The following is a 27,086-nucleotide window of genomic DNA, read 5'->3' on the forward strand; positions in this document are numbered from 1 at the left end:
CGACAATAAGTTAGGAGCCCTAGCCTCCTATGAGACAGGGGAAGGAGTACAGGGATTGCTCATTGGAGACGCATTCGTAAAGGAAATTAATACATTTGTGGGAACATTCACTGCCTTAGAAAAAGCGCAAGCCTCCATAAGGAAAGTCTTCCCTGGAACAGTTTTTGCAGGGGCCGGTCAATACAGAGGACGCTCGACTAGCCGCTTCAATTCAAACAGAAGACCCCCAAGGCCCTAGGGCACAATACTGGGAATCAAGGCAGAAGGACGCCTTTTTCCCCAACAGAGGCAGAGGATACAGAGGTCACAGAGGACATGGATACTACAGGCATCAAGGAAATACCACAGGTGAGAGAGCGCATTGCGATGTACTCTCCAGTAGGGGGGAGGACATTACTATTTATAACTAGTTGGCGCGAGCTGTCTCCAGATGCGGGGGTTTTGCAAACCACTTAGGGTTTCGACTTGGAGTTCCTAGAGAAACCCCTCTGCGGCGCATGCACATCTCGCTTGCAGAGAGCATATTATTAGATGCGGAGATACAATCTCTAGCACAGAAGAACGCCATAGAGAGAGCGCAACCATACACAGCAAGCTTTCTAAGCAACATTTTCTTGGTCGACCGCAAAGGCAAAGTGCGACCAATCATCAATCTAAAAGAAATAAACAGTGGGTTAGTGTACAGAAACTTCAAGATGGAAGGAATCCATCTGCTAGGAGATTTACTCAGAAAGGACAATTGGTTAGCGTGTCTGGATTTGAAAGACACATATCTAACAATACCGATAGCAGTACAATACGGTGTCCAGTCAAAGGATCGAAAATAAAGGATCGAATGACCTTTAGATCGGCAGTCAAAGGATCGAAAAAAAAAGGGTCGAATTTTTTTTATTTATTTATATATTTTTTTTAGTTTGTGTTGGTAAAAAAAATGTTTTTAATAAAGAAAACGGGGGGTTGGGGAGTGAACCCCCCCCAAAAAATATATAAATAAAATAAAAATTCGACCCTTTTTTTCAGTCCTTTGACTGTCGATCAAAAGGCATTCGATCCTTTTGTTTTCGACCCTATAACTGGCAACCGTACAATACTGTTCCTTCTTGAGATTCATCTGGAGAAAGGAGATATGGCAATTCAAAAGCCTACCCTTCGGCTTTGCTGCGGCACTGTGGGCCTTCACCTAGCTCACGAGACTCCTTGAAGCCGCACTCCAAGATCAGGGAATTCAGATGATCATCTACCTAGATGACATCCAATTCATGGCAGAGAACAAGGAAAGATTACAAAAGCAAGTGCACAGGGCGATATCCATAATATCAGGACTGGGATTCTTGGTCAACAAGGAGAAATCTGCCCTGACCCCGAGCAAGAGAGTAGAATTCTTAGGCTTCACGATAGACACAAAGAAAGCCACACTAGAGCTCCCAGCGCCTAAGATGAGATCAATAAAGAAAGATCTGAGAACAGCTCTCAGAAATACGGCTATATCGCTTTGGAATTTAGCCAGGATAGTGGGACTCCTAGCAACCTCTATCCAGGCAATATTTCCCAGCCCACTGCACTATCGAGCCCTTCAGAGGCTCAAAATCAAGTATCTACAGAAAGGCTAGAGATACCATCACCTAGTGCCACTAGACGAGGACAGCAAGACAGAGCTTCTCTGGTGGCTCCACAATATGGAGGCATGGAACGGCTGAGCCATCTTCGGAGACGTGTCAGAACTCATTGTAGAATCAGATGCCAGCATATCAGGCTGGGGGGGCCAGATGCGAGCAGACAGAAACAGGAAGAAAATGGTCCAAGGAAGAACTAGCAATGCACATCAACTGCCTAGAGCTACTCGCGGGCCCCTTTGCAGTGAAAGCATTTACTAATTTACTGAGGACAGAGCGCAATGGTGTATTCTACTCCGGAGGGACAACATTTCTGCATTAAGATACATAAACAAGCTAGAAGGCTTAACATCCAAGATGCTAGCGGAGCGAGCGAAGGACTTCTGGCACTTTTGCCTAGAGAAAAATATACCAGTCAGAGCAGAATATCTTCCGGGAGCGCTGAATACTGTAGTGGATTGGAACTCATGATATTTACTAGACTAGAGCGACTGGAGACTACACAAGTCAGTCTTCAAAGAGATTACAACAGAAATGGGGACCTCTCCATACAGACCTTTTTGCCTCAAGACTGAACACCCAGCTAACTAAATACTTCAGCTGGAGGCTAGACCCGGAGGCTCTAGGGACGAATGCCTTCCTGCACAACTGGGGAGTTCACATTCATTATGCCTTTCCCCACTTTGCAATGCTTGCGAGGGCACTAGAAAAGGTACAGAGAAACAAAGCAGAGCTGTTGATAGTGACACAGAATGGAAATCGCAAGCTTGGTTTCCAGTTCGGATGGAATTTTCCACAGATTTCCCCCGAAGGATTTCTCACAGAACATATCTCCTAACTGATCCATTGGGAGCCCCACATTCGCTGGTACAAGATTAGATGCTAACACTACTAGCTTGCAGAATTTCAGGTGCAGATGGTGTTTGCTGGGACTTTCAGAGCAGCCTACAGAGCTTTTCAAGGTGTCATGGGCACCTTCCATAATTTGTAGCTATCGGTAGAAGAGTTTCTGAGTGAAGGCTCTAGAGATCGACAGAAAAGTTTTCTACCCAGAGGGCGTAGTGTTTAATATTGCGCAGAATACTAACACTAACTATAAGGTGATTTCATACGCATATTTCCTGAACAATAGCAAACTATGCGTAGCTCAGTGCATAAAGTGCTATAAGACAGCAACAGTAGCGATAAGACCGCAGGGTGTCAAGCAGCAATTAATAGCATGCAGAAAACCATATAATGCAGTTGTGCCAGCCACCATAACAAGATGGGTAAAGGAAGTAATGACATTAGCAGTGATAGACATTTCTGTATTTGGGGCTCATTCGACCAGAGGAGCTATGGCTTCCCAAAGTTTTGCTATAATATTTCTGAAAGGCACAGGAAACCCCACACTCTAGATTAGGGTATTAACATAACAGTTAGTCTCAGAAAGAAAATCCAGGGGTTACAATTTGAAGATCCAGTATCAAAGGATTTTATTAGACCTGATACATTTTTCTATTATGTGAATTAAATCACGATTTAATCTGGACTTGGGCAATCATTTTACAATTTAAGAACACATCAATTAGATAAAATTCATACTATTAAATCATTCCACCATTCATCCACGTACATCCCTCATACATCAATCTACTCATACCAAACAACAATGGATATAAGATAAAAGCCTATAAAAAAGTCATAGCAAACAATTCATCCTCAATTTAATTATTATAAAAAATATGTGCAATCCAAAACGCATGGCACAGGAAGATTATATAAGTGGTCAGCAGTTGAGATGGATCCCAGAAGTCTTCAAAAATGACCTCATCTCAAATTTTTCTACCGGATTCGACGTATTTACGTTGTTAAAGTAACATCTTCATCAGGAGATAAAGATTACATTCTTAACACAAAAGAAGGGAAGCAATCCATTACTTCTTTTGTGGAAAACTGGAGTCGCCGCCGTGAAAGTTGACAGCGTCCAGATGAGGTTTCCTGCGCAGCTGCTTGCTGGGCTGGTTGTGGTCCTCCAATACAGTCAATCCAAACATTTAGAGAATGGACGGGAGGATACTCTAACTCCTCCAAGGATCTTCTTGATGGCCGTGAAACAATCACAGGGTCACCCAGGTGTATTGCGTCGTCATTGCGATTGTTCAAACAAGTGTGGAAAGAATGCGTAAATGTCTTTATCTTGTAGTCCCTGGGTTCGAATCCCACCTGCACAATGCAGCTGCTCCCAAGTCTCGCGCGTCGGATGGCCTCATACCCATATTTCCTGAACAATAGCAAACTATGCGTAGCTCAGTGCATAAAGTGCTATGAGACAGCAACAGTAGCGATAAGACCGCAGGGTGACAAGCAGCAATTGATAGCGTGCAGAAAACCATATAATGCAGTTGTGCCAGCCACCATAGCAAGATGGGTAAAGGAAGTAATGACATTAGCAGTGATAGACATTTCTGTATTTGGGGCTCACTCGACCAGAGGAGCTATGGCTTCCCGAACTTTTGCAGCAGATGTTCTGCTGCAGGAGATCATGAAGGCAGCAGACTGGTCGAGCGACTCAGTTTGCAGGACCTTCTATTTTAAGCCAGTTTCTAATATTGCCACAGCTGTAGTGGAAAGCTTTAAACAAGCATAATGCTTGCTTCCGGTCTTGACATAGAATGAAGATTGCCCAAGCGCATAGCGCAGGTAGTCTTGATTCTATTAAAGACACAGAGGCGAGCAATATCCCTCCCAGTTGGAATATGCTGAATGATAATTGTACAATACGATATGTGATAACGATGATATCAGCGAATTCCCCTCCCTACCAATATGAATCTCTTTCCACATAGGAGAGGATAAGAAGAATACTCGAGATTAGTCGTACCAGAGCCGGAGGGAGAGTATTGAGTCACAGGCCTCTAAAGTTGCTGAGATGCATGTGGGACAGCCTGATGCAGAGAGGAGCAGAAGGAGCACCCTCAGACTGTTTCTTAGACTGTTTCTTAGGGCCTCATTACGACTCAGGCGGTAAGGGTTTTACGGCGACGTAAACAGCGCCGACCCTTACCGCCTGAGTACGAGGTCCCTTAGCGCCAGGGCGGATTTAACACCTGCTTCTAGCAGGTGTTAAAATCCATGGCGCTAAGGGACCATGTTGTTAATTACGCCACCGTAATTTACGGTGGCGTAATTAACTCCTTCCCCACTCCCATTATGCCCTATGGGGCAAAAATGGGAATGGGGAAGGGTAAATGGGAATTGGGGACTTACCGCCTGGGTCGTAATGAGGCCCTTAGACTGTTGCAGAGTTATAAAGCAGTATCTGAAAAAGAAGAGGAAGGAAGCATGAGCAACAGGGATTTGTACTTAGGCAGGAGCCCTGATCGGACAGTGGAACAGAGGCTCAGCACTACCATGTTGCAGGGGATCATAGGGCCTGTAGTGTTTTGATACCATTTCTCTATTTGTTTATGTTTTATTCCGTGTGTTATTCAGCTTCACGCTTCAGCTTCAAAAAAAAAGTAAAAAAGAGAAAAAGTTCAGATTTAAAAGGCTGTTGGAAGCAGTAATAAAGAAGTTTAAGCATAATGCTTGCCTACGTGTCTTTAATAGAATCAAGAATACCTGAGCTATGTGCTTGGGCAATCTTCATTGTGCCACTGAAAATAACCACATTCTGTCGTTCCCTTTGTATTGTATTGATGGTTTATAATGCGCTATACAGCAGCTCCCCAGCTCCTAAGTGCCAGACTAGATATCAAACAAGTGTTGTAAGGCATGGGCCTCATTACGACACTGGCGGTACGGGGTTAACAGTGCCGTAAAAGGTGCCAGCGCCGTTTACCCCGTACCACCTCTTTACGAGGTCCCCTCGCAGGACCCAGGAAGTAACGCCTGGTCAAACCAGGCGTGCTTACCTGGTCCCGCGAGAGGAAGAGGGAGCAAACAACGGGCCAACTCGTAATGGTCCGTTGTTTGCTCCCTCTCCCATTCCCATTCAGCCCTATGGGGGCTGAAATGGGAATGGGGAAGGACTGGGTCCGGGTCCTTGGAGGGAGGAATTACCGGGCCTTCCGAACTCGGAATGGCCCAGTAATTCCTCATTCTGTGGACCGGGATGCGATTTCGGCAGCAGCCATGCCGCCAATAGCTGCATGGCTACCGCCGAGGTCGTAATGAGGCCCATTGTCTTGTTTCTTGAATGTCAATCAGTAAATATTTTTATTCGGATGTGCACATCCATTAAACAGACTAAACACAAAAACATTACATAAATAAACCATGCCACAATCAAAGCAGCAATATTCTAAAAAACAGAGTATAAAATCAACACATTATAAGACTCGAAGATATTGCAGACCTTCATGACACTGCCAGAACACCCTTTATCTTATACATGGGTCTTTTTAAGAAAGACAACAAGGCCCATGCAACAAATACTGAATCAGCAGATAAAAGAAAAAGCAAGGCAGGATAATAGAAATTCAAATTAAACTGTCAAAAAACAGGTACAATTGTGGACATTCTCATGTCACTGTATGCTGGGCAGAAACGAATGAAATGCTTTAAATTCTCCCTGGGTTCTCCAAATGCCGGGCAGCTCGCAGTGTCAGGACAACCCTTTCAATTAATTGTATTTCACCTCAACGGCAAGCAATCAAATCTTGCAAGAGTGATCAATCATAGCAAATTCCCAGCTTTCTCTCTTCTCCACAACCACTGAAGTAAAAATGCTCTTATAACGATGTCTGTGCCAAGTCAACACGCTACCATGGACCTGAGCACGACCCACAGCATTGGCCTATTGAACTTGTCAAAGGCGGTGCTCAGATCCATGAATGCAAGATACACTGCCTCCCCTCTACAATACACGCAATTAGACTCTAATAGGTACAGGTTTAATGCATGTTCCATTGTGCCCACTCCAGGCCGAAAACCAATGTTTCTAGAATTAGCTTGCTGCTATAGAGCTATCCACCTTGCCAATGTATGCCTGCCCTTTGTGTGCATGTATACATGCCCAGATAGGGTGGAAGAAACTCTCAAGCAATATCCTCATAATCTCCCAAATGGGGTTATGGCTCCCTCTGTGTGGGTTGTGTCCCCAACCTGACCACTGCGATGGATGGTGGGGTAGTCAAGGGGGCTGGGTGCTTGCACCTGCCAGGTGATGCTGTCCCGGGAGGTGTTATGACAAGGATCCCGAGGGTACCCTCTTCACGCCACATGTAGAAAGCAGGTGATCACCACATGTGCCCAAGCATACCTGACCCTTTAAGAAATGTCCAAGAGATACTAATATGTAGTGTTAAGGGTGCCTGTACCACAGGCTCTTTAAGGTGAGTCCAGCAGGTAGAAAATTCTCTTTGTTCTGTGCCAAAAACTGTATTTCCTGATTAGGGACACGCATGGAACAGAGCTTGCTCCTCCCACCCAATGCGAGCTCCTAACACCCTGCTTATATGCGTAATTCAAACAAATTCACAGATGATGGACCAGTTGCAGGATGCAGGAGAGTGGCTCATCCCATGTCCAAACAACTGAAATGAAATTCATATTCAAAATGAACCAATCACATAGGAATGAGTTAAATCACCATCATGTGCATGTCATGGGCGCGTGGGACTATAAAAGCATGCTTTGGGCTACCCTTAAAGTGTGTGTTTGTAGATTGTGGAAAGAATGGCCAAGAGCAAGATGGAGATTTCATTGTAGAAAGAGTAGGAGGCTGAAGAGAGGAAAGGCGAGGAGGAGAGAATAAGAAGGTGGGAGAGAAAAGAGTGGCGGTTGATTGGAGGAATATAACATGATTCAGTAAGAAAGTAGTGGAGATAAATTGATGTAATTTCAAGAGTTGACGGAGGACGAGGTGGTAGAGAAAGCAGTGGAGGTGGACTGGTGTAACATTAGAGGAGTGAAGGAGGGTTGGGATAGGAGTGGAGACACAACAGCAGAGAGGGGGAGGAAGTTGAAGAGAGTGTTAAAGAAAAGGATGTGTGAAACATTAAGGAGGAGTTAAAGAAGGGGTTCAGGTCAGGACCCAAGAGGAATGAGCATGTAGAGTGACATTGTGGAAATGCAGACAGTTAGAGGAAAGACAAGATAAGTGCGGTACTACTGCAGAGTCCCAAGGGAACGAGCAAGTCATGAGACCTTGAGGAGGCGAGAGAAAGCGGATAGTTATGGGCACAGAAGGGGAACCTTAATCTAGGGAGCTTGTCAATGCCCTAACCCAACTCATTGTGGAAATTCTGAGGTAGGCCTGGCCTGCTGAACCTTCTAGGATGTGCTGGTCGAAAACTGTGAGGCAGTGTTCAGGGAGGGAGGCGCAGTTCTGCTGCTTTGCACTCACTTTGAATTCTACCAGAGACTACAACCTGATAGATTGTGAATGGCTTCGTAAGTGCTGTGAGTTTACCAAGCAACGAACAGGTAGTATTTTTGCCAAACTAGGATATATCACAATTGACTTTTGATTGCATGAACCCATTTACTTGGCAACTTTTCTTGTGCAGTTCCTAACTGTTCTGTAGTCTGCCTGTTTGTAGTTGCCACTCGACTTTGTGACAGGTACAAATTACTTTCGTACCAAAGAAAAATCTAGAATTGAGACCCTGTATGGACTATCTAGGTTTCAATATTATCACCATTAAGATAGGAGTATTGTGAAATGTGTATATAGAAAATTTGTTTAACAACCACATACATTTCAGTGCGCATATCCCTTTGTTTGCACAAAGGATAGCAATGAGGGGAAGTCTTCTTTGGGGCATTTGACTGAGTATACTTGAATAAAGAATAAATAGCATAATCAGGGAGTTCGGCCTGTTATCCTTCACCTCTCCTCCTATTTGAAGCACTGCTGACATTCGGCCTCATTACGAGTAGGGCGGTAAGGGATACCGGGCACCGGTAAGGAGACCGGTGCCAGTAATCCCTTACCGCCCTACTACGAGTTCCCTTAGCGGGTCCCTCCTTTAACGCCTGGTCTGACCAGGCGTTATGGACAGGACCCTTAAGGGACTTTAGAGCTAATAACGGTACCGCAAATTGCGGTACAGTTATTAGCTACTTCCCCATTCCCATTTAGCCCTATGGGGGCTCAAATGGGAATGGGGAATGTTTTTTTCAATGGGGATTTACCGGTCGCGCAAAGGTCGGACTACACCGGTACCGTTATTGGAGGCAGTCATGGTGCAAATAGCGCCATGACTACCTCCAATCTCGGAATGAGGCCCATTGTCTGCTTTAAACTGGGTCCCTCTACTTTTCCAGTGTGTCAATTTAGAGGTGGAAAACTCTCTGGTATGCTTCGTCATAGAGAAATTGGAGCTTTGTAAGTTCCCGGACATTCCACGGAGTGAGGGGATGGTGTTCAGTTGTTTCCCTTTCACGTGCCCACTCAAGTAAAATTTCTATTTTCCACATGCAGCTTTGCATCGGCAGGTCACTTATAGTCTGCAGAAGTATGAGTCACAATTAGGAATCCTTCTACCAGGATAAGCGCTATTAAAATAAATATATTTCCCTGCTCGTTGGGGACTTTGAAATGTTGCAACTTCATTGCTTTAAAGGGAAATGCTTTCTTTCCTAAATTGGTGGAATTAGTCTGGATGCAGGGGACATGTTGAAGCACAATTTGTTGAAAGAATTGGGTAAAAGGCCATATAATTTACAATTGGTATGATAGGGGAAGACATGAAAAAATCCAGTACATGCCACGCCACCAATAGCACCAAGGAGCATTTGACAACATTTTCACAAGGCTAAGTCCACTAGGTATCTATGCCAGTAAGGGCCACTGTAAATGGCTCCCATAAGGCTGCAGCCAAAATCTATCTATGCCACTATTGGTCACTATAAATCACTTGCACAAGGCTGCGTGCTTCACCCTCCGACAACATGTATTAAGTAATGTGTGAAAATGGTGTACTTTACTGTACAATTTGAAAAAAATGGGATAAAAGGCATAAAGTTTACATTTAGTCCTCTAGAGTAACACACGAAAGAAGCTAGTTCATGCATATCACCACCAGTATACAGGAGCATTTTTCAACAATTTCCTCAGGTTGCAGTTGAAATGTGTCTATGCCAGTAATGGTCACAGTAAATCACTTGCATGAAGATGCAGCAACACTCCATCTATGCCAATAATGGATGGTCACTATAAATCAGGGCTTTAAGTGGGCTGGAGCTAGACAGGTCAGAGCCCTGGCAGTCTCCAAGAAGTGCTCCCAAGCCAGGGCTCCACCCGACTAGCCCCAGATACTCCACCCCTCACAGTCAGCCCGTTCAGTGAAAGGGCTGAAGGCTTAAGGGAATACCTGCAGGGGTTGACATTTCTGATTAGAAAAGATGGAGAGGCATCAGCACCCGCCGATGCTAAGAATCACCGAAACACAAAAACAGCCCTTTAACCATGAGACTCAATTAGTGATAAGGCTGGATGCTGGCGGTTGGCTCCTCTGACTAAGAAACAAAAGGAGAGCCAGAGCACACTGCTATAATTTCTTTTGGTGCACCTGACCTCTCTTTTTGTTTCTAATTCACAGGCTCCAACCCAATAGGCAGCCTGGCAGCAGTGCTTGGATCTTGTGATTTTGTTACACAAAGGAGAGGTGGGCACACAAAAGGAATAATAGCGGTGCATCCCAGCACTCCTGCATGACTCACACTGCCTGGGAGCCAAGCAATTGTCATCCCCCATCTCATAGGAGAGGGGGAGCTCTAGTTAGGGGGCATGGCTTACGTACGGGTGGGTGGGCTGATGAGGGAGGGCCCCTCGATGATTCTGCCTCCCATTTAAAGCTCTGCTGTAAAACATTGGCACGAGGCTGCAGCCACAATCTACCTATGCCAGTAATGCTCACTGTAAGTCACTTGCTTGAAGCTAAAACCACAGAATGTATATGCAAGAAATGTTTGTTTTAAATCACTTGCATGATGCTGCAGCCACAATTTATCTATGCCAGGAATAGTCATGGTAAATCACTTGCATGAAGCTGCAACCACAATCTGACTATGTCAGCATGCAAATTGTAAATTATTTGCCTGAAACTGAACTCACAATCTAAATATACCAGTATGGTTACAATAACTCACTTTTATGAAGCTGACTGCACAGTCTATCTATGGAGAATGTTCACAGTAAATCACTTCCACGAAGCTGATACCACCATTTAACTATCCGACCATACACATGCAAACATGCACAGACTCAATCAAAACTCTATTGTGTGCAAACACATACATTGGCACATTATAAATACTCTTTAAATCAAATAGTGCAAGAATTATATACAAACAGGTACGCATGCATGCATACACTACAAACACTCGCCTATGCCTTCTGCTCAACGGTTTTGAATCTTCTGTTTGAGGCAAGCAGCATTAAGCTATAACTGTGAGCACAGAGCGAGAAAGGATCCAGGTGACAACAGCTGGGAGTGGATTAAGGAAGTGTGAGTGTGCCCTTGAAAGACTTAACTATGGGAGGCACTGGCTGATCAAGTAGGTTGCTAAGCAACCTTGTGGCCCACGTGTACAGTATGCCTCACACTCTGGGGCATGCGCCTTTTAAAATATAGTTAAATATAATTAGTACCCCGGCGAGAGACAATCAGAATGAAACAAGTATTCTGATTGGCTCTCGCCAGGTCCATACCCGGCCGGGAATCCCTCCGTCGGGATTCCACGGCCTTTTTCCCCGGTGAGGGGCGTGGCAACCCCTCAGCCTATGGGGAGGCTCGAAGCGGGGCCTCCCCGCGGCTGAGAGGCTGCCTTCGCCCCCCGCCGGGGACTCGGGTAAGTATTTTTTTTTTCTCCCTTCCCTCTCCTCCCTCCCACCCGCCCCCCCCCAACTTACCCTCTTGTTTCTGCATCCCCGGCGGGGGACGAGGGAAGTCTCCAGCCGTGTGGAGACTCGGAGCGGGGCCATCCCTGCTCCGCGCCTCCACACGGCTGGGAGCTGGGAACTTTCCTCGTCCCCTGCTGGGGACGCAGGTACGCTTCGCTCGGGGCTATAACTATGGGACCCGGGGCATTACCTGAGTCGGTAATGCCCCCGCCGCTCGGGTCATATTGCTTAAGTAATGTGCCACCCTTGTGCATCTGGGACATCACAGAGGAGCTAATCCACTGATCCGCTGATGTTTTCCAAAAATTAATGCATCACATATGTGTAAACTCATGCATTCTGTTATGGTGTGTAATCACATAAGTGGACCCATAATAAGAGGGCCACAATCAAACCTTCCATTGTGTTATTGAGAATAGTTGAGTGTACTTTTAAAGCCTGTAAATAAGGATTTGTGATGTCACAGCACATGTGGATATGTTTCTACTAAAGTGTTGCTCCTCTGCAAAAAAGAGTTTCGTATTGATGTAGTGTATAAAAATGCACAAGTAATCATGTGCTTATTTTTTAGAAATAAAAAAGTGCACAATATTTTGAAAAGTGCAGCCGTACATTTTGCTGTCTCCATTTGCATTCTCAATGCATCCCTGTACACACCTTTCCTGCCGGTGGGAATCAAGGCCTCACTCTTGGGATTGCTCTTCTTATTGTGTACTGCCCATGTCTGCACACTACGGATATTAGCAAGAATGTTGTCGAAAGTAGTGCGTCTATTTCTGTTCTTTAACTTTTATATTGAAGCAAAAGTAAAATCGTATTAGCAGGTAACTGCATCCAACATTTCATAAATAGATATTTTCCATTAAACAATCCTACAGCACACTCTCAGCCATAGCCTTGACATAGTCCTCCAGGCCCTGGCCTTGCTCGACCTTACTCTGAAATTGGCCAACAGCAAAATGCACAATTCAACAACGCTCTGCACATCATCAGCCAACATTAAACCCCTTCAGCCAGTCACTATACATACACAGATGAAAATACACCACAAGAGCCGACGAAAGTGCAGTGTAGTGTGACATGCACTGGATTCATTCTTTTCATTAAAACTCCTTCTCTTGCTGGCATGCAATTGTGTGAATCTTTTGTTACCAAATGTGCATAGATACATTTACGTTGGTGTTCCGTCTGAATGATTATGCAGTCAGGTGTCAAAAAACTGTCATGGGCTAACGGATCCAGTTTAGATGCCAATCGGAATTTCCACCAATATGCATTTTTCACTGTGAATTACTATGAATCAAACTCCTGCTGTGTTTTTCCGGCACCCGTGAATGGGCAAGAACCGGGTCATGCCGAGCTTGGCGGACCCGATAATTGCCCATTTGCGGGTTGCCGGAATCAAGGGCCTCCCGATCCCCATTCTGCCCCATAGGGCTGAATGGGGATGGGGAGGTCGGATGCACCGGCACATACAGAGTTGTTCCGGTGCATCCAACGTGCTCAGCTCGAGGGTGCCGTTACACACGCCAAGAAAAACCTGGCGGGTGAAACAGCACCCGCGAGCAGAGCACGTAGTATGGTGGTCTGGGAACTATGGTACCGGCATGCTTACCGGTACCGTAGGTCCCGGACCGCCATGCTTGTAATCAGGCCCATTTACAGTTTTAGGATCTGAACCGAAATTCACCAGCACGTCTTTATTGTGTGGTTAAGGCTTATAGACGAACAAAAATATGACATGTTTACTGACAAAACTTTGTCTATTTTTTTCCTATTTATAATTATGTCTTTTTTTCTTTGAAGCCCAGCAAGCATATTTTTAGATAAAGGAGATAAATTCATAGGCACCAGGTACAAGAAGGCGGTATTTCGTGAATATACAGATAAGAATTTCAACATTCGCAAAGAAAGGACCGAGGAGGAGGAGCACCTGAATATTCTAGGTAATGCTCACAGTTGATGAAAATATTGGGATAAATATTGCAGTAGTCATTTCTCGAGTAGCAAAGAAGCAATCCCTGCACATTAGTCCATAGTCCCCTTTCCTCCATATGTCCCAACATCCTCCCCCTTAATAATGCTGGTGTCATTAGGCAATGTTAAAGATTGTCGACGCGTCAATGGGGACTGAGGAGTGGCGCTGGTGGGCGGAGTCAGACGAGTGCATGCTCCCTGGGCCGAGCCCCAGCACGCCTCTAAATTTAAAGGGGAAGAAGGCTTTTTCTGGTGAAAAAGGTTCTGTCTCCATTCCTTGGCGAGGGACGCCCATGCAGAATGGAGGAAAGGGGACTATGGACTAAGTGTATGTTACTCACTACGGTGAGAAACTATTAATTTCCTCTTCATCCGCCACCACCCCACATGCCCATCAGTAGATTGTTAATTATCAACAACAGGAAAATATTCCACTGTGTGGTCCCATGTGACATCTGATAGCCAATGAGAATTAAGGTGACATTAACTATGTTACTCTGAGCTCTGAGTTGAAGTGCACCCCTTTTGTTGATAGCTGTCTGTCTACAATTGTATATTTTGTATGATGTCCCTTTGACACCACTTTCACTTCCCCAATGGAGACCTGTAATGCAGGGGGTGGATAAGGGGGGGTATGTGAGACAAATTTACATTTTTGGCAAAAATTAAATCTGGGGTTCTACCTACACCACAAACTCCCTCTGTCGCACTACCTTCCCTCTCCACACAACGAGAAAGGCAGAGACATTGCTGTATCTGCCTACTGTGAGATCACTAGTGGAATAAAACTTCCATATTTCACTGGCATGACATCCTAAGAGGGTGTAGCATTTAGGACCCTCTTTATACATGCATGGGTTACCATGTATGCCATGCTCAACAATAGTCAAAGTGGGTGATCTCTCCTCATATGAAGTGGTGGAAGGAAGATTAAATATAAGGGAACGTTTCTTCAATTTAAACACTGGGGTGGAAGCCGACATCGCACATGATGTCCAATTAAGGCGTGGGCATTAGTGCCTTGAGTTTGATGTTGGGTGGTGGAAAGGGGATGGTCCCCACAGTCCACATAGTCATATTTCCCTCTACATCTCTGCATTGCTGGTGAATGAAATACAAATGTGGAAATATTGATTTTGCAGTAGTGTTAATGAAATGTGAAATTTAGGGATCACACAGATTTAGTGATGCACGTAGTTCTGCATGCCACATTTAAAAACTGGCACAAAACTAACTTGCTCCATTCCTTATTTGCTTAGTAGCACAAATAATGCAAAATCAATTTGCTCCATTTTTTCCATGCAAAACTTTGCAATGTGGTCTGTTAGAATGCATGAAAGAAGCAAGACTATTGTAAATTCTTAATTTAGCAGGTTACACAGTACTATTTTCTACTGCCCACAAAATTGTCAAGTACATTTTTAAAATGTGTATGCATTTCTTGTAATTGTCATTATAATGCTGCTCAATGCTGTCTGATATTCTTTATCGAGCATGTGGGTGACAGGTAGGGAGGTGAATGGTGATAGGGGGGGTGTGCAAAGTAAGAATATGGACCTGATTGCAACACTGGGGACTGGTAGACAGTGCAAACAATTAGGCAACTCAGTCAACAGGGCATCGAAAGGTCAGTCAGAGCATAAGTGTGATAGGGGTGGAATGTGCAGTGTCTTCATAAGCTATAAACAAAGACCAGAGAGCCTTTGGCCTTTTGAGAACATCATTCTGTAGTCTCGTTGTCATGGCGAGGCTGTTCCAGTGCCGTGGTCCCGTGACTAAGATTATAGCAAACGTTACTTGTCATTGGTCCCCGGTCCCCATTACGAGCTGTGCTGTGTAGTAAAATGTTGGTGGTAGTTCCATTACTGCCACTTTGTAAAGGAATTACAGCCAATTTTACTACACAGCGGAATTTCGCAATTGGAGGCGAATCTTCCACTCTAAAGCCAATAATTGGTGGTTTTATCGCAGCAGAATTACCACAAAAATCCCCCTGCTTTCCTATGCACTTCAAACATTGGGATCAACACGGCCTTACCATCATTCATCATCCCATAGTAAATCGACTGCAACACTCATATTGAAGCCCATTGCATTTGAAGAGAAATCATGTCTGAAATCTATGGGGAAATTAATGTTAAGTAGCATGACTAGGATTCTTGCATTTGTAGTTTATCAAAATGAGCCTCCCTTCACTGCGTTTTCATGTAATAATATTAATGCTTATGAGCTCTTTCGTCAACAGGACCGCTGCTTCGTGCAAATGTTGGAGAAAAAATCATTATCTTTTTCAAAAATAAAGCTAGCCGACCGTACTCAATACATGCCCAAGGAGTAAGGACGGACAGCTCTACTGTTGAAGAAACCCTGCCAGGTATTGTCCAGCTCCTGCCGCTTGGCGATATTAACTCACATCTTGATAATGCGTTAGGACAGCTCTTCATTGTACCTTGTTGATGTTTAGGGCACGCACATTCAACCGGGAAATGTTGCCAGATTATGTCAAGTGCCCAGAACTATTCTTGTCATTAGAAAAGAAAAGTGCATGAGTCACATAGAAAGTATTATCTGGATTTGTGTTCTCATGAATTATCTGTACTTCACGCCCAACTATAAACCCTGAATGATACCAATCCATGGAGTGAGCTGAATGCACAAAATAAAGAAGCGATGGGCGATAGTACATGACCATAGGGACGTCATTTGGCGGTCGCCAGAGGTCGCAAGTGCGACCTCTGTGGTCTCCCATGTGACCTCTAAAAAAAAAAAAAAATCTTATTTTTTTTGGTTTTTTTTGCAATGCAAGTTCCTGTGCTGTGGCCAGCACCATGTCGCTCTTTAATTCTGGAGTGGCTAGCTTCTTGTTCAGGCCCCTTAGAAAAGAAGAAAAATAAGAAAATGAGGGCCACAAGTCTAACACTTTCAGCTCTGAACCTAAATAAGAAAGAATAGGAATGGCAAAAAATGTGTCTTTCTGGAATTCTATACAATAATTGCTAGACTCAATAAAGGTTTATTTCAGGCACACTTCAGTCACTGATTTAGTCTGTTCTCAAACGCCTCAACTCAGCCTTTCATCCTTCTGAGGTCGATAAATGGGTACCAACACAGGTTGGGTGATAGTGGGTGTATATGTCTTCTTTGTAAAGCGCTTAAACGTAAGTGCTATATAATAACACATCACTATCATTTGGTCATGGACGCCTGCTTGCAATTACAGTAATTTGGTAATATGGGCCTATACACACTGATCTTAACGATACATATGGCGATCCATTCAGGTATGAAATGTACATCACAGTGATATAGTGATATCGTAACCATATTTTTCCTAGTGTACAATGCTATGTAATGCCACTTCCTGTTTTGTCAACAGGTGAAAGGTTGTGTTCCATTGCTTCCCTCGATATCATTTTGGGGTGGGGTCAAATGACATCACGTCCTGTGATGTCATCAGGGGGTCAAGGGTCATGTGATGTCACTTCCGCTACCCCTGGCATTTTGATGAAATGACGTCCCTGCCACTCTTTATTGTGCAAGCATCAGACACTTTGAAATATGTTTCATGACTGATTTGTTCCAATATTAATGCATTTGAAGACACATTACAAACGTTTAGGAGACACCAAGTTAATTCTCTTTGTGCTTTACAGATGGCCTGCAAAAGCACAAATTAAGCATATCGTATCATACAAATAGGTTCAATGCTTTCAGTCTGTGGGACAAGATGCTGACTCCTAGACAGAGAACTATAAAGGGCCCGATTCATGGAATATTTTCCCGGTTCAAAGTGAAAAGTGACCTTGCACTGCCGACACAAACCCTGATTCATCGAGCCGTGCAAAGTGTATTTTTGCCGGGCAAAGTCAGCGCATATTCATTTTTGCAGTACAGAATTATGCCTATTTGTATTCCTAATCCTTCCTGATCTGGCCATAGTTTTGTGTATGTAAGAGAGTCATCTAATTTTAACTTGTTATGAGATGGTCGAAAGTGTGATGGAGAAACTGCAGCTTGTGAACATGGTGGACAAAACATGCATGTGAAGTGGTGAGGACACAATCTGGGATAAGGTGATTGTATAGTCAGGACACATGGGTTTGGTAGAGGGGATCGCAAAATTATCTTTCGCCTAGGGCGCCAAAAATCCTTGCACATGCCCTGCTTTATTCACACGAAGCATGTCAATATGGCACTGAGGCCAAACAGAGGCAGAGAATGTGAAAATATTGCTTTGCACTTGGCTCGAGTAGCTCACAGTGCAAGTCAAAAAGGGAATGCCTCAAAATCCTATCACGATGTCTACAACAACTTTGGGGTCTTAGAGAAGCGTTCAGTGGCAACAAAGTGCATGCCTTAAGATACAGGGACAGGAGATATTACATCACTGCCTGTTGTATTACATCACCTCCTGTTCATTGGACCTGCCACAAAATTCAGGCCACGTGGGAAGGCAAAACAGATGTCACAAAACACTGTCCATCTAGGTAAAGGCGGTAGATGGAATATAACTCGCATCATACTGAACAAGAGGCGCAAAGCACACAAGGCCCTCACAGAGCCAGGTAACTCAACAAACAAAATCATGGACCATCCTAACAACAAGACAGACAAGATCAAAGATCAGCGTTAACATAAGAACTACAAGGTATTACAAAAAAACTAAACATACAATCAATATTGCATGAATGGAACTACCTCACCTACAAAAGATACTGAGGGACCATCCAGACAAGAAGACATACCTCTCAACTCACACGCTTTTGGCAGGTGTCACCCGCACCTTAGGCAGCTCACTCACCCGCCAAGCTCACTAAACGCCCATAGGAATCAATCGGCTTTCACCCACCAAATGTAAAATTGGGTGTTTTCACCTGCCCAAGGACCATGAAAGGTTGAGAGCTATGAGAAGACATCAGCAGGTGTAACATACTACAAGAAGACACATATGCACCTGAAGGGCACACCGAAATGTCTGGGAAAGTGAGAGAAAGAGTGAAGGGACTGACACAGTCGCACAAAGGGATAAAATAACATTCCCTAATGTATAGGAGACTATACACTTTATATAGATGCTTAATTTGCTGAACAACAGGAGGTGATGTAATACAACAAGAGGTGATGTGACATCCTTTGTTCCAGCACCACACAGCATTTGTGTTCTCGCCACTGAACACTTGCCTAAGCACCCAAAGTTGCTTTAGCCACCATGGCAGGGTTTTGGGTCATTCCCTTGTTGGCCTGCATTGTGAGCTGTGCGAGCCAAGCGTGAAGCAACATTTTCATACTGCTGTGCTTCTATTTGGCCTAAGTGCCATATTTCCATGCTTCTTGAGAATAAAGAGGTGTGAATCTTTACTGCTGGCTCTTTACTATTCAATTGGATCATGGTGCCTGCGGAAAGGGACCTCTTCTCATCCTTCCTAACTGCTCAATGGCAAATCTGCAGACCCTTGCATGCCTCGAGGACACCAACATTGGTGAGGAGGAAAATCTTGTCAAAAAGATGACATGTTTAAGGCAGTTTCTTTTATCAATGAAAACACTTTATAGTTCTCTGTTTAGGAGTCAGCATCTTGCCACAAGACTGGGAACATTGGACCTATATGACTTATAAAATATATGCTTAATTACTGATTTTCAGGCCATCTGTACTCTGTTAATGTTATTGCGCAAAGGGAATTAACTTGGTTTCAGGAGAATACCTTGGATCACCTTCTCCAGGGCATAGAACGTCCCAGAGGACGTCTCGGTGTACGGGTACTTCAAAGGTGGCACTAACATACCATATCCCCTCTCACACCAGGCTGCTGACCACTGGTGTCCCTTTGAAGCTAGCAAGCATGGGTGTTACCCTTCCTGCAGGAGAATCAAAGAGGCAGCATCCTGGCCATCGTTCCATGGGGCTGTATGGTACAGTCGGAACAGACACTAATAAACATATTCCTGTCAAAGCAGAACCCTGCTCACAGGGCTCTCACTAGTGTGATACCAAATGTATGTGGCTGTACAATTGCCAGATGATCTACTTTGTCTATATTTGAAAGGATGATCTTATTATCCATATCAAATAAAAAAAAAAATGTAAAAAAAATTGTGAGCTCTTAGCAGTCACCATGCCACAGCTAGACATACAATTACTATAATTTAGATCAGAGGTGGAGAAGATTAAAAAGCCATGTTTTCTACAGGAATGTTGTGTTCTAGCAGCAGTCAGGAATGCACATGTGACTTTTGAACTTGCTTAGTTCCATTGCAGAACTGGGGCTGAGGGCACTTGTAGGCTTACTTATCAAAGGTCCATTTTTGCAATATGATTTTGACATGGAGTATTTGTCAAAGGGTGGTCTGCTTAACATACCTCCCTTTCAGAAACAGAATTACCCACATCATTTTTGCATTTAAAAATAAAAACAACTCCAGCTATTCTGCACACACCAGGTGGCATTCTGTCTCGTGGAGTTGTTAGCAAGAATAGTATACATGATCCTCTGTGCCAAAAACATTGTAGAATAACGCCTTTTTTCCTTTCCATTACATTTTTCCCTATCTAAGAGGTCTATATAAATTTAAACGGTCACCCATTTCGATCGCAGAACTCAAGGTGTACCTGCAGTCTGAAGAAAGCACTGCATAGGGGTCACACCCTGCATGATGAGGCAAGTGAAGGGAACGTTCTAAAACATTTTTTTTTAAAAAGTCCTCTATTCCAATTGCCCCAAGTCCCATGTGAGATGCAACAAGGAGCGATAGGGAAATACTAACTCGTTGGTGGGTAGAAGATCCCATCCTCATCCACACTGTAATGTCCGGGAGTGGGGATTTGATGACTAGCCAATGAGGTTTCTCCCTGGACAGCCAATGAAGGTGAGAAGAGCCCCCTGTGCTCAGACATCACAATACAATCGAATAATAAGAAGTAATCAGAAAACATTATCACTGCTTTATTATCATGAAGCATGGCAATATGGCACGCAGCCCAAATTGGAGAAGTGCAATGTAAAATGGCTCTGAGAAATCAGGAACGCCTGAAACAAAGAAATATGCATGTGTCAGTGTACTGGGACAAAGACTGTGACACCAAAGCAATATTTAGTGCTTTTTCTGCATTTTATATTGCTTTTTTGGCTTAGGAACAGTTGATTTTTCAAGGCTGTGGTGATTCTCGGGGCAAGCTGAGGTGCATACTCACCATCAAACCGATGTTCTCACCTATTCAGTGAAGCTTTCACTTGGGTATTTAATCCGATCAACTGCAGGTGATTTTTTAACTTTCCCACTCCTCAACCCCCTATTGCAGCTCACCATGACTGTATATGTTGTGTACCTTTTCTAAATCTTGTTTGAAACATTCTTAGTCTACCTACCGAAGACACCCACTGCTCTAAGTCCTGCAGGATGAGAGAAGTGAATATTTTACTCTCAGCATTTACAAGGGCTATAGGACGATAGTTCAGCGGGTTCAAACGATCACCCTTCTCATGTATCGGGATAACAATCGATCGTTTCCAGGTTTTAAGCATAGATTTGGTAATAGGTATATTCTTAAACCGTATGAATAACACATTTGCCCAGAGAGCGAGATCACTTTTAATGATGTACTCATGAGTCTATTTGGACCCGGCGCTCTAGAGTGTGATGATTTTTAAATGCGATTTTCACTATCTTCTAAATCGAATTTTAAACTCTAGGAAGGTGCGTCATGTTCGTTGATGTCGTTCCATTGTGAAGCTCTATATAGGGCCAAGAAATGTGACTCCCATGCTTCCTCGGCTACAGGATTGCACTGAGGATCCTCTTGACTCGAGGGCATCTCATTAATTAGGTACCAGGAGATGTGTGAATTTTTAGTAGTCATAGTGCGCAACATAAGTTCACCATCTTTCTTTAGTAGAAGATGGTGATATGGTGATATGCTTTATACCAGTTTTTATACAATTGATGCAGTTGCTGTACTTTCTCATTGCACTCCCCATATGGGATTTTGGCTTTATGTAGATGTTTCAAGTCCGGCCTTAAGGAGGATTTCTTGGCTTGGACAATCGGGTCAAACCGATGGATGCTTTGCTTTGGAGCTTTAGTAGATGTTCTATTCTGGGCAGAATAGTTAGGGATAAATCACAAAAAAGCCTTCAGAAGTTATCTCTAAAACTTTGGCCTCAATTTTTTATTTCTCAAATGAGTCTCTCATCAGTATATTAAAGGAGAGTGTGTCATGGATCCTCTTTGCAATCCTATTTCTACATGGATAGACCGACAGATTAGTTAACTCAATTGATTTTTCATACTTATTTTTTAATTTAAAAGTAGCACTTAAGATGTTATGGTCGCTAGCATTTGTGTCCACATCCCACATACCAAACAGTAATGGCGATAAAGCCAGGTAGTCAATATACATAGTCAATTTTCAATTTTTCCATGTACCTGGTATCTCAACCTTAACATTACCATTAGTAATGAATAGGTTTGAATCATCAAGAAAGTCTGTCCCTTTCTTCCCATGCTTATGTCTAGTCAAACAGCCGGATTGAGGTATCAGCCCTTGTAAGATTGTATCAGTCATAGTAGCGTTTCCTGCCTTCTTTACTTCCCATTAAGTTTTCGATGACTTGGTTAATCGAAACTAGACAGTCATCAAGAGAGGAGGATGCAGGACTCAAGTATAAGTTAATTTACAGTGCTGGGTTTAGGGTAAAATCCACTTTGAAGGTACGTTTTACTGCTAATAGCTCATAATGTGTATTTGAGAGAAATTCATGTCTCAATAAGACATCATTTTTGATGGAAAAAAATAAGCCACCTGATGGATGGACCACCATTTGATGATGTTGCAAATTGTTGGATTACTACATAGCCATCTATAGACAATGATGACTGCAACCAGACCTCTTGCGATAATACAATACTAAGATCATTACGTAACCTTCCCACACCTTTATTATTTAAAAAAACTATTAAAACGCAGTGAATTCCATAAGATTCTTCAGAGATAGCATTTGGTTGAAGGCACATGCCCCTGTCGTCCATTCTTCCAAACTCTGTTAGAAGAGTTTTAGAGAGCCATGACCAATCATTGTTATTATTACCTTTAGAGAAGGGGGCACTAACAAGTTCAACAGTTCGCTCTGTTGAGGTACACCCTGACATCTGATTTTGAATGAGTCACCGCTCCACCCGTTACCTACTGGGCGTGAAAACGGCTTAGCTGACTCATGTCTACAGGACCTTTCCTCATAGTACGGGGATCGGCCGTATCACTTTTGTCGAATAGTTTCAGCTAAAACTATTTTAATAACTATTTACATGAGATGATTAGCTGCACTATATCTGTTCTTACTTTATCAACAACATATAGAGGGTCTTTTCCTGAAGAAATTAGCAATCGGAGGCTCAGTACTTCATGAAACAGTTTAAATTCACTCATGCAATTTAAAATAACAGTATTATCTGTATGGAAAAGGAATTCCAGCAGAAGCTGGTATGGCAAAGCTTTCCTGTCATTGCCTCTATTTTTATTTTCTTTCAGTCTATTACTGCCAGGGAACATGATCTGGGCACGGGCTGGCACAAGTTGATGTATCTGAGAAGTTGTTAAACAATACATAGAATCTTTCTCCTTAGTTTGAGATTCCACTCAATGCACAATTCTTTCGGCCTGTATCCCGTTATTCAAGTTGTAAGCCTTATTAGATGATGTATATGTTACATGTAGGTTGATTTGAGATATGTCCACTGATGGGTGCTCATACAATTCTGCGTGCAAAATATTGTCATCATTTTGCTGGGTGAGTTTTAACATGAAATTAACCTTGTGAAACAGATTGAAATTTGCTTTGGAGTTGCCCGCAGAATCTTTTGCTGTGAGCACTTGATTAGCACATGGGGCCCTACAAGCCGCCTCTTCCATGAGATGGAGGTTCTGCAAGATTTTTCTCAAACTTTGCTTGGTAGTTCTGCGTTCTTTCCATTTTTGTATTTCCTGGTGGCCTTTTTGGGCTGCACTGTCGGAATTTCAATGGAATTGGCAATTGAAACAGTTTCACTTACTGTGCTTGCATCCAGAGGTTTAGGGACTTAGTCTAATGATTTACTCGCTTGCAAAGCCTCAGGGTCGTCAATAGGTCTCTGATCTAAACTGTTCTTAGAGCTGCTCAAGAAAGTGTCAATTGATTCTAGCTCCAATTATTTTCACTTGGTGATCTTACTTCAACCTTGCATTTGTAAAACAACAATGAACAATAAATAAATAGATTAATCTTGAAATCGTAACACGTGTTATTGCAATGCAACATTTGAACAATTCATTGTTCATTTATCGTCAAGATCATCGCTTGACCAATCCTTGGTCTACGTCACTATGGATAGTGTGGAACTCAATGTGAGCACTATCGACTGGGCCTTCAGATTCATGAGCTCTGTGGATGGGAAAACATAAATTCATGTGTGCCACCACAGGCTCTGGTATCTAGTATACACATTCTTGTATGCAAGCGTTTTTATGACCAGAGATCCCGGTTCTAGAAACGTTAGGGGGGCGATAGAGGGCTTGGTAGGTGTCCTCGTCTGGTCACTGAACTGGTCTGTCCTCCCGTGTCAGCTGCTGGGCTCTTATAGAAAGAAAGGGGGTTCATTTTCCTGCTTCCGGGTATGTACTGCTAGGCACTTGTGTGTCTTGCCATGGTGCATACGATGTTATGCTTTTAATAGCAAAGATAGACGGGGAAGACAATTTTACATTCTTATCCAACTCCCACAGTGTGTGATGCAAACTGGTAGTACACACTAAGCTTACTGAAGATAGCTCATCTTGCTCCAAACCAGAGTGATGTTCGGTCAGAAAGGAGGGCATATCCTTCATGACCACTAGCCTATGGTTCCCAGAACTGTCATTCTTATTTGAGTCAATCTTGCTCGGACTAAGCATAACACGCTGTTCCCGCTGTGATGATGATGAGTCCAGAAACTGATTTCAATTTTCCCTTTGTCCAAGAGGCTCCAGTGATTTTAATTTCTCGGACTTAAAATATCTCAAAATTCAGGGTGCCATCTTCAGTCTGACACTTGCCTGCCTGGGCAGATAACCTGATTCAGGCTAGGTCTATTCCATTTAGAATGTAGGAAGAAGGAAACATTTCAGATGTTCAAGTGACTTTTCAGTAGCAATCCTCTTCGGCTGCCCAGCACATCGAAATGTGGTCCCAGCAACAGTCGTGGACATACTACTTTGCTATAGAGCAAAGGACTGGCCATTTGGATCTACTGACAGATTATAAAGTAACAATGGACAATGTAACCTACAATCAACCAAGTATGTGACTATGCATAACAATATACCAACCAAAGAATACATTCTTATCTGACTTTGTCAGGCACATTGTTCTTTCATGCTGCATTGCTATAGTGCCTCTCACAGTTTCACAGTTTCCAGTAGCACGCATGTTGCCCCGAGATTCTATTGGCTTAGAAAAAAGGACAGCATCTCTCCTGGCCCTGGTAGTGACTCTAGGTGACCTTTCACCAAACAAATTCTGGACAGTCACTGCACAAATTGTACATAGCCAAATGTATGGAGCTGGGTCTGTGCCCAGTAAATATCCTACGAATAATGAACACTAATTCTGAACAAAGCGTCAGATTAATGGACACAATTTAAGAGCAAATTGCCTAAACCTAAAAAAAAGTCATCATATACGAAGGTAAACGAGCATCTGATGCATTCATTCAAGTTAAATCTATAGCTTCTCAACATTTTAAAATGTCCATGAACATTTCATGGTTTGGACAGTTAGACAGTCAGTCAATGTTCTTTATTCGGGAAAGTATGTCAGCAGAATTCCTAAGCCAGAAAATAAAATGCCATTGAAACTGCTCCATCTTTTAAAAGAAAGTGTGATTCAATATAATGCACTGCAAGTTGTAATGGCACAGAATTGCAAATAAAACAAATAGCTGCCTGTGTTATGAATTTAACACAACAATACTCGATGGAATAACTGGTCCCAGATATGACATTATAACCAAATACGGTCCTGAGGTGTAACTCATAGAGCTGCCAAATATGGCAAAATGCTTCATGATATAAAATAATTCCATGTAATATAATAGTTCTGATCAGCATGCCATAGTGTGGTCCAACATGCCACTGGGCTAACAACATAACTACTGTCACAAGGTGGGTACAACAGAGAATGCAACACCCAAAAATAGTTCATCATCTTTATTCATTGTCTTCTAGTAGTGGTTACATTAGAATGCCTACAGGAGTTGGGAACTAGCACAGAACAAAGTGGAATACACGGTTCACAGTGTCAGGAAAGAGGAGTGAATCAAAGCAAGTGAAAGCCTAAGTTATGAGGACCTGAGGTCCAGAGCCCAATTTCCATTTCTTTTTATGATCACACACAGTTCTGTGTGTTTGAAACCAGGAAAAGTGGTTTAAAGAGCCCCAGCGCGTCCTTTACTTGTTCATGGACGATGCTTCAGAAGAAGATTCATCCTTCGGAACTGTGTAACCATGCAATCATCTCCAATTGGGACAATGACCTCATATGTGTCCCTCTCTTGCCCTAAGGGTCTCCTTAAACTCCTAGTGGTGCAAGACCAGGCATTTCCCCCACATTGACATTGGGTTCTCCTCATGTAGTGTTATTCCACCCCCACCTGGATCCCTTTCAGGCTACAGTCATTAAAAATAAACCAAGAGTCACACTCCCATGCTTCAACCCACTGCATTACCATCTCATGTTCTGAAGGTTACATCTCCCTTTCACCTCTGGTGGTGCTTCGCCTACCGCTGGGATCAGGATTTGTATCCCAGCAGGCTTCACTATAGTTTGGCTCTGGTTATCTTCTGGTTCAAGGCCCCCAGCAGGCTTCTGATTTCACCATCCACTGCAAGTCTAATCTCCTTTACAATATGGCTTCTTGAACCTAGTCACCTCATGTTCTCTCCTGCATTGCTCCCTCTCCAAAGTCAACTCTCTGGATCGTCCTCCTAAATTCCACATTAATCGCCCCCTTCTGCCTGTTTTATTCTACCATCTAAGTGCCTGGAATATTTATCATGGCAGTCGGAAAAGCCCAGCGTACCGTTCTCCTCGAATCTAGCGTGCACATCTTCTCATTCTCCATCCTCACGCTCTGTGGGCAGCCAATCATCTTATTCACAGAGGCTTTTCAGTCTTTGCTTTCCTGCAGAGTCTAGTTCACCTTCCACTTCAGGCTTCCCTGACCTGAAGCGCACATGTTATGGGACATCTTGTGAACCTCTAAAATGAGCGCGGGCTGTGTTCTCCCTATAAATTTGCACAAACGTCACCCCACTCTACAATGGCATGGTCTGGGGAACACTGACATTGCTCCTTCTCTGGGCTCACTCACACACGGTTCCAGGTTCTCTGCATAGCACTTGTCATGGATGCTACAAGGATGAGGTTTTCCTTGGTACTGTGGATGCGATGCACTGGGAAACCTTCCAGACATGGGAGGGGCTGCATGGTCTATGGGGGTTCCTCTGTATCCGACCTGCAGGGGTTGCATCATGGAGCATGTGGACCCCTCTAGCCTGCAGAGATCTCCAGGCCTTCTACTTATGTGACTCAGTCACACTAGGTAGATGCCATAATATGACCCAACTCTGCAGGTAATATTAAAAAGCTGCT

At 43.5% G+C, this 27,086-nt stretch overlaps 1 protein-coding gene across 1 annotated transcript in view; it reads left to right on the plus strand.

Annotated features, from left to right (window-relative positions):
• The window catches only part of CP (ceruloplasmin), a 536,222-nt gene that overhangs the window by 345,446 nt on the left and 163,690 nt on the right, over positions 1-27,086 (plus strand). The window contains exons 13-14 of the mRNA XM_069618363.1: positions 13,255-13,394; positions 15,671-15,799. Of these exons, the coding sequence (XP_069474464.1) occupies positions 13,255-13,394; positions 15,671-15,799 (269 nt within the window). The remainder of the gene's footprint in view (positions 1-13,254; positions 13,395-15,670; positions 15,800-27,086) is intronic.

The sequence above is a fragment of the Ambystoma mexicanum genome, chromosome 10 (assembly GCF_040938575.1).
Source record: "Ambystoma mexicanum isolate Mex_15411 chromosome 10, UKY_AmexF1_1, whole genome shotgun sequence".
NCBI lineage: Eukaryota > Metazoa > Chordata > Amphibia > Caudata > Ambystomatidae > Ambystoma > Ambystoma mexicanum.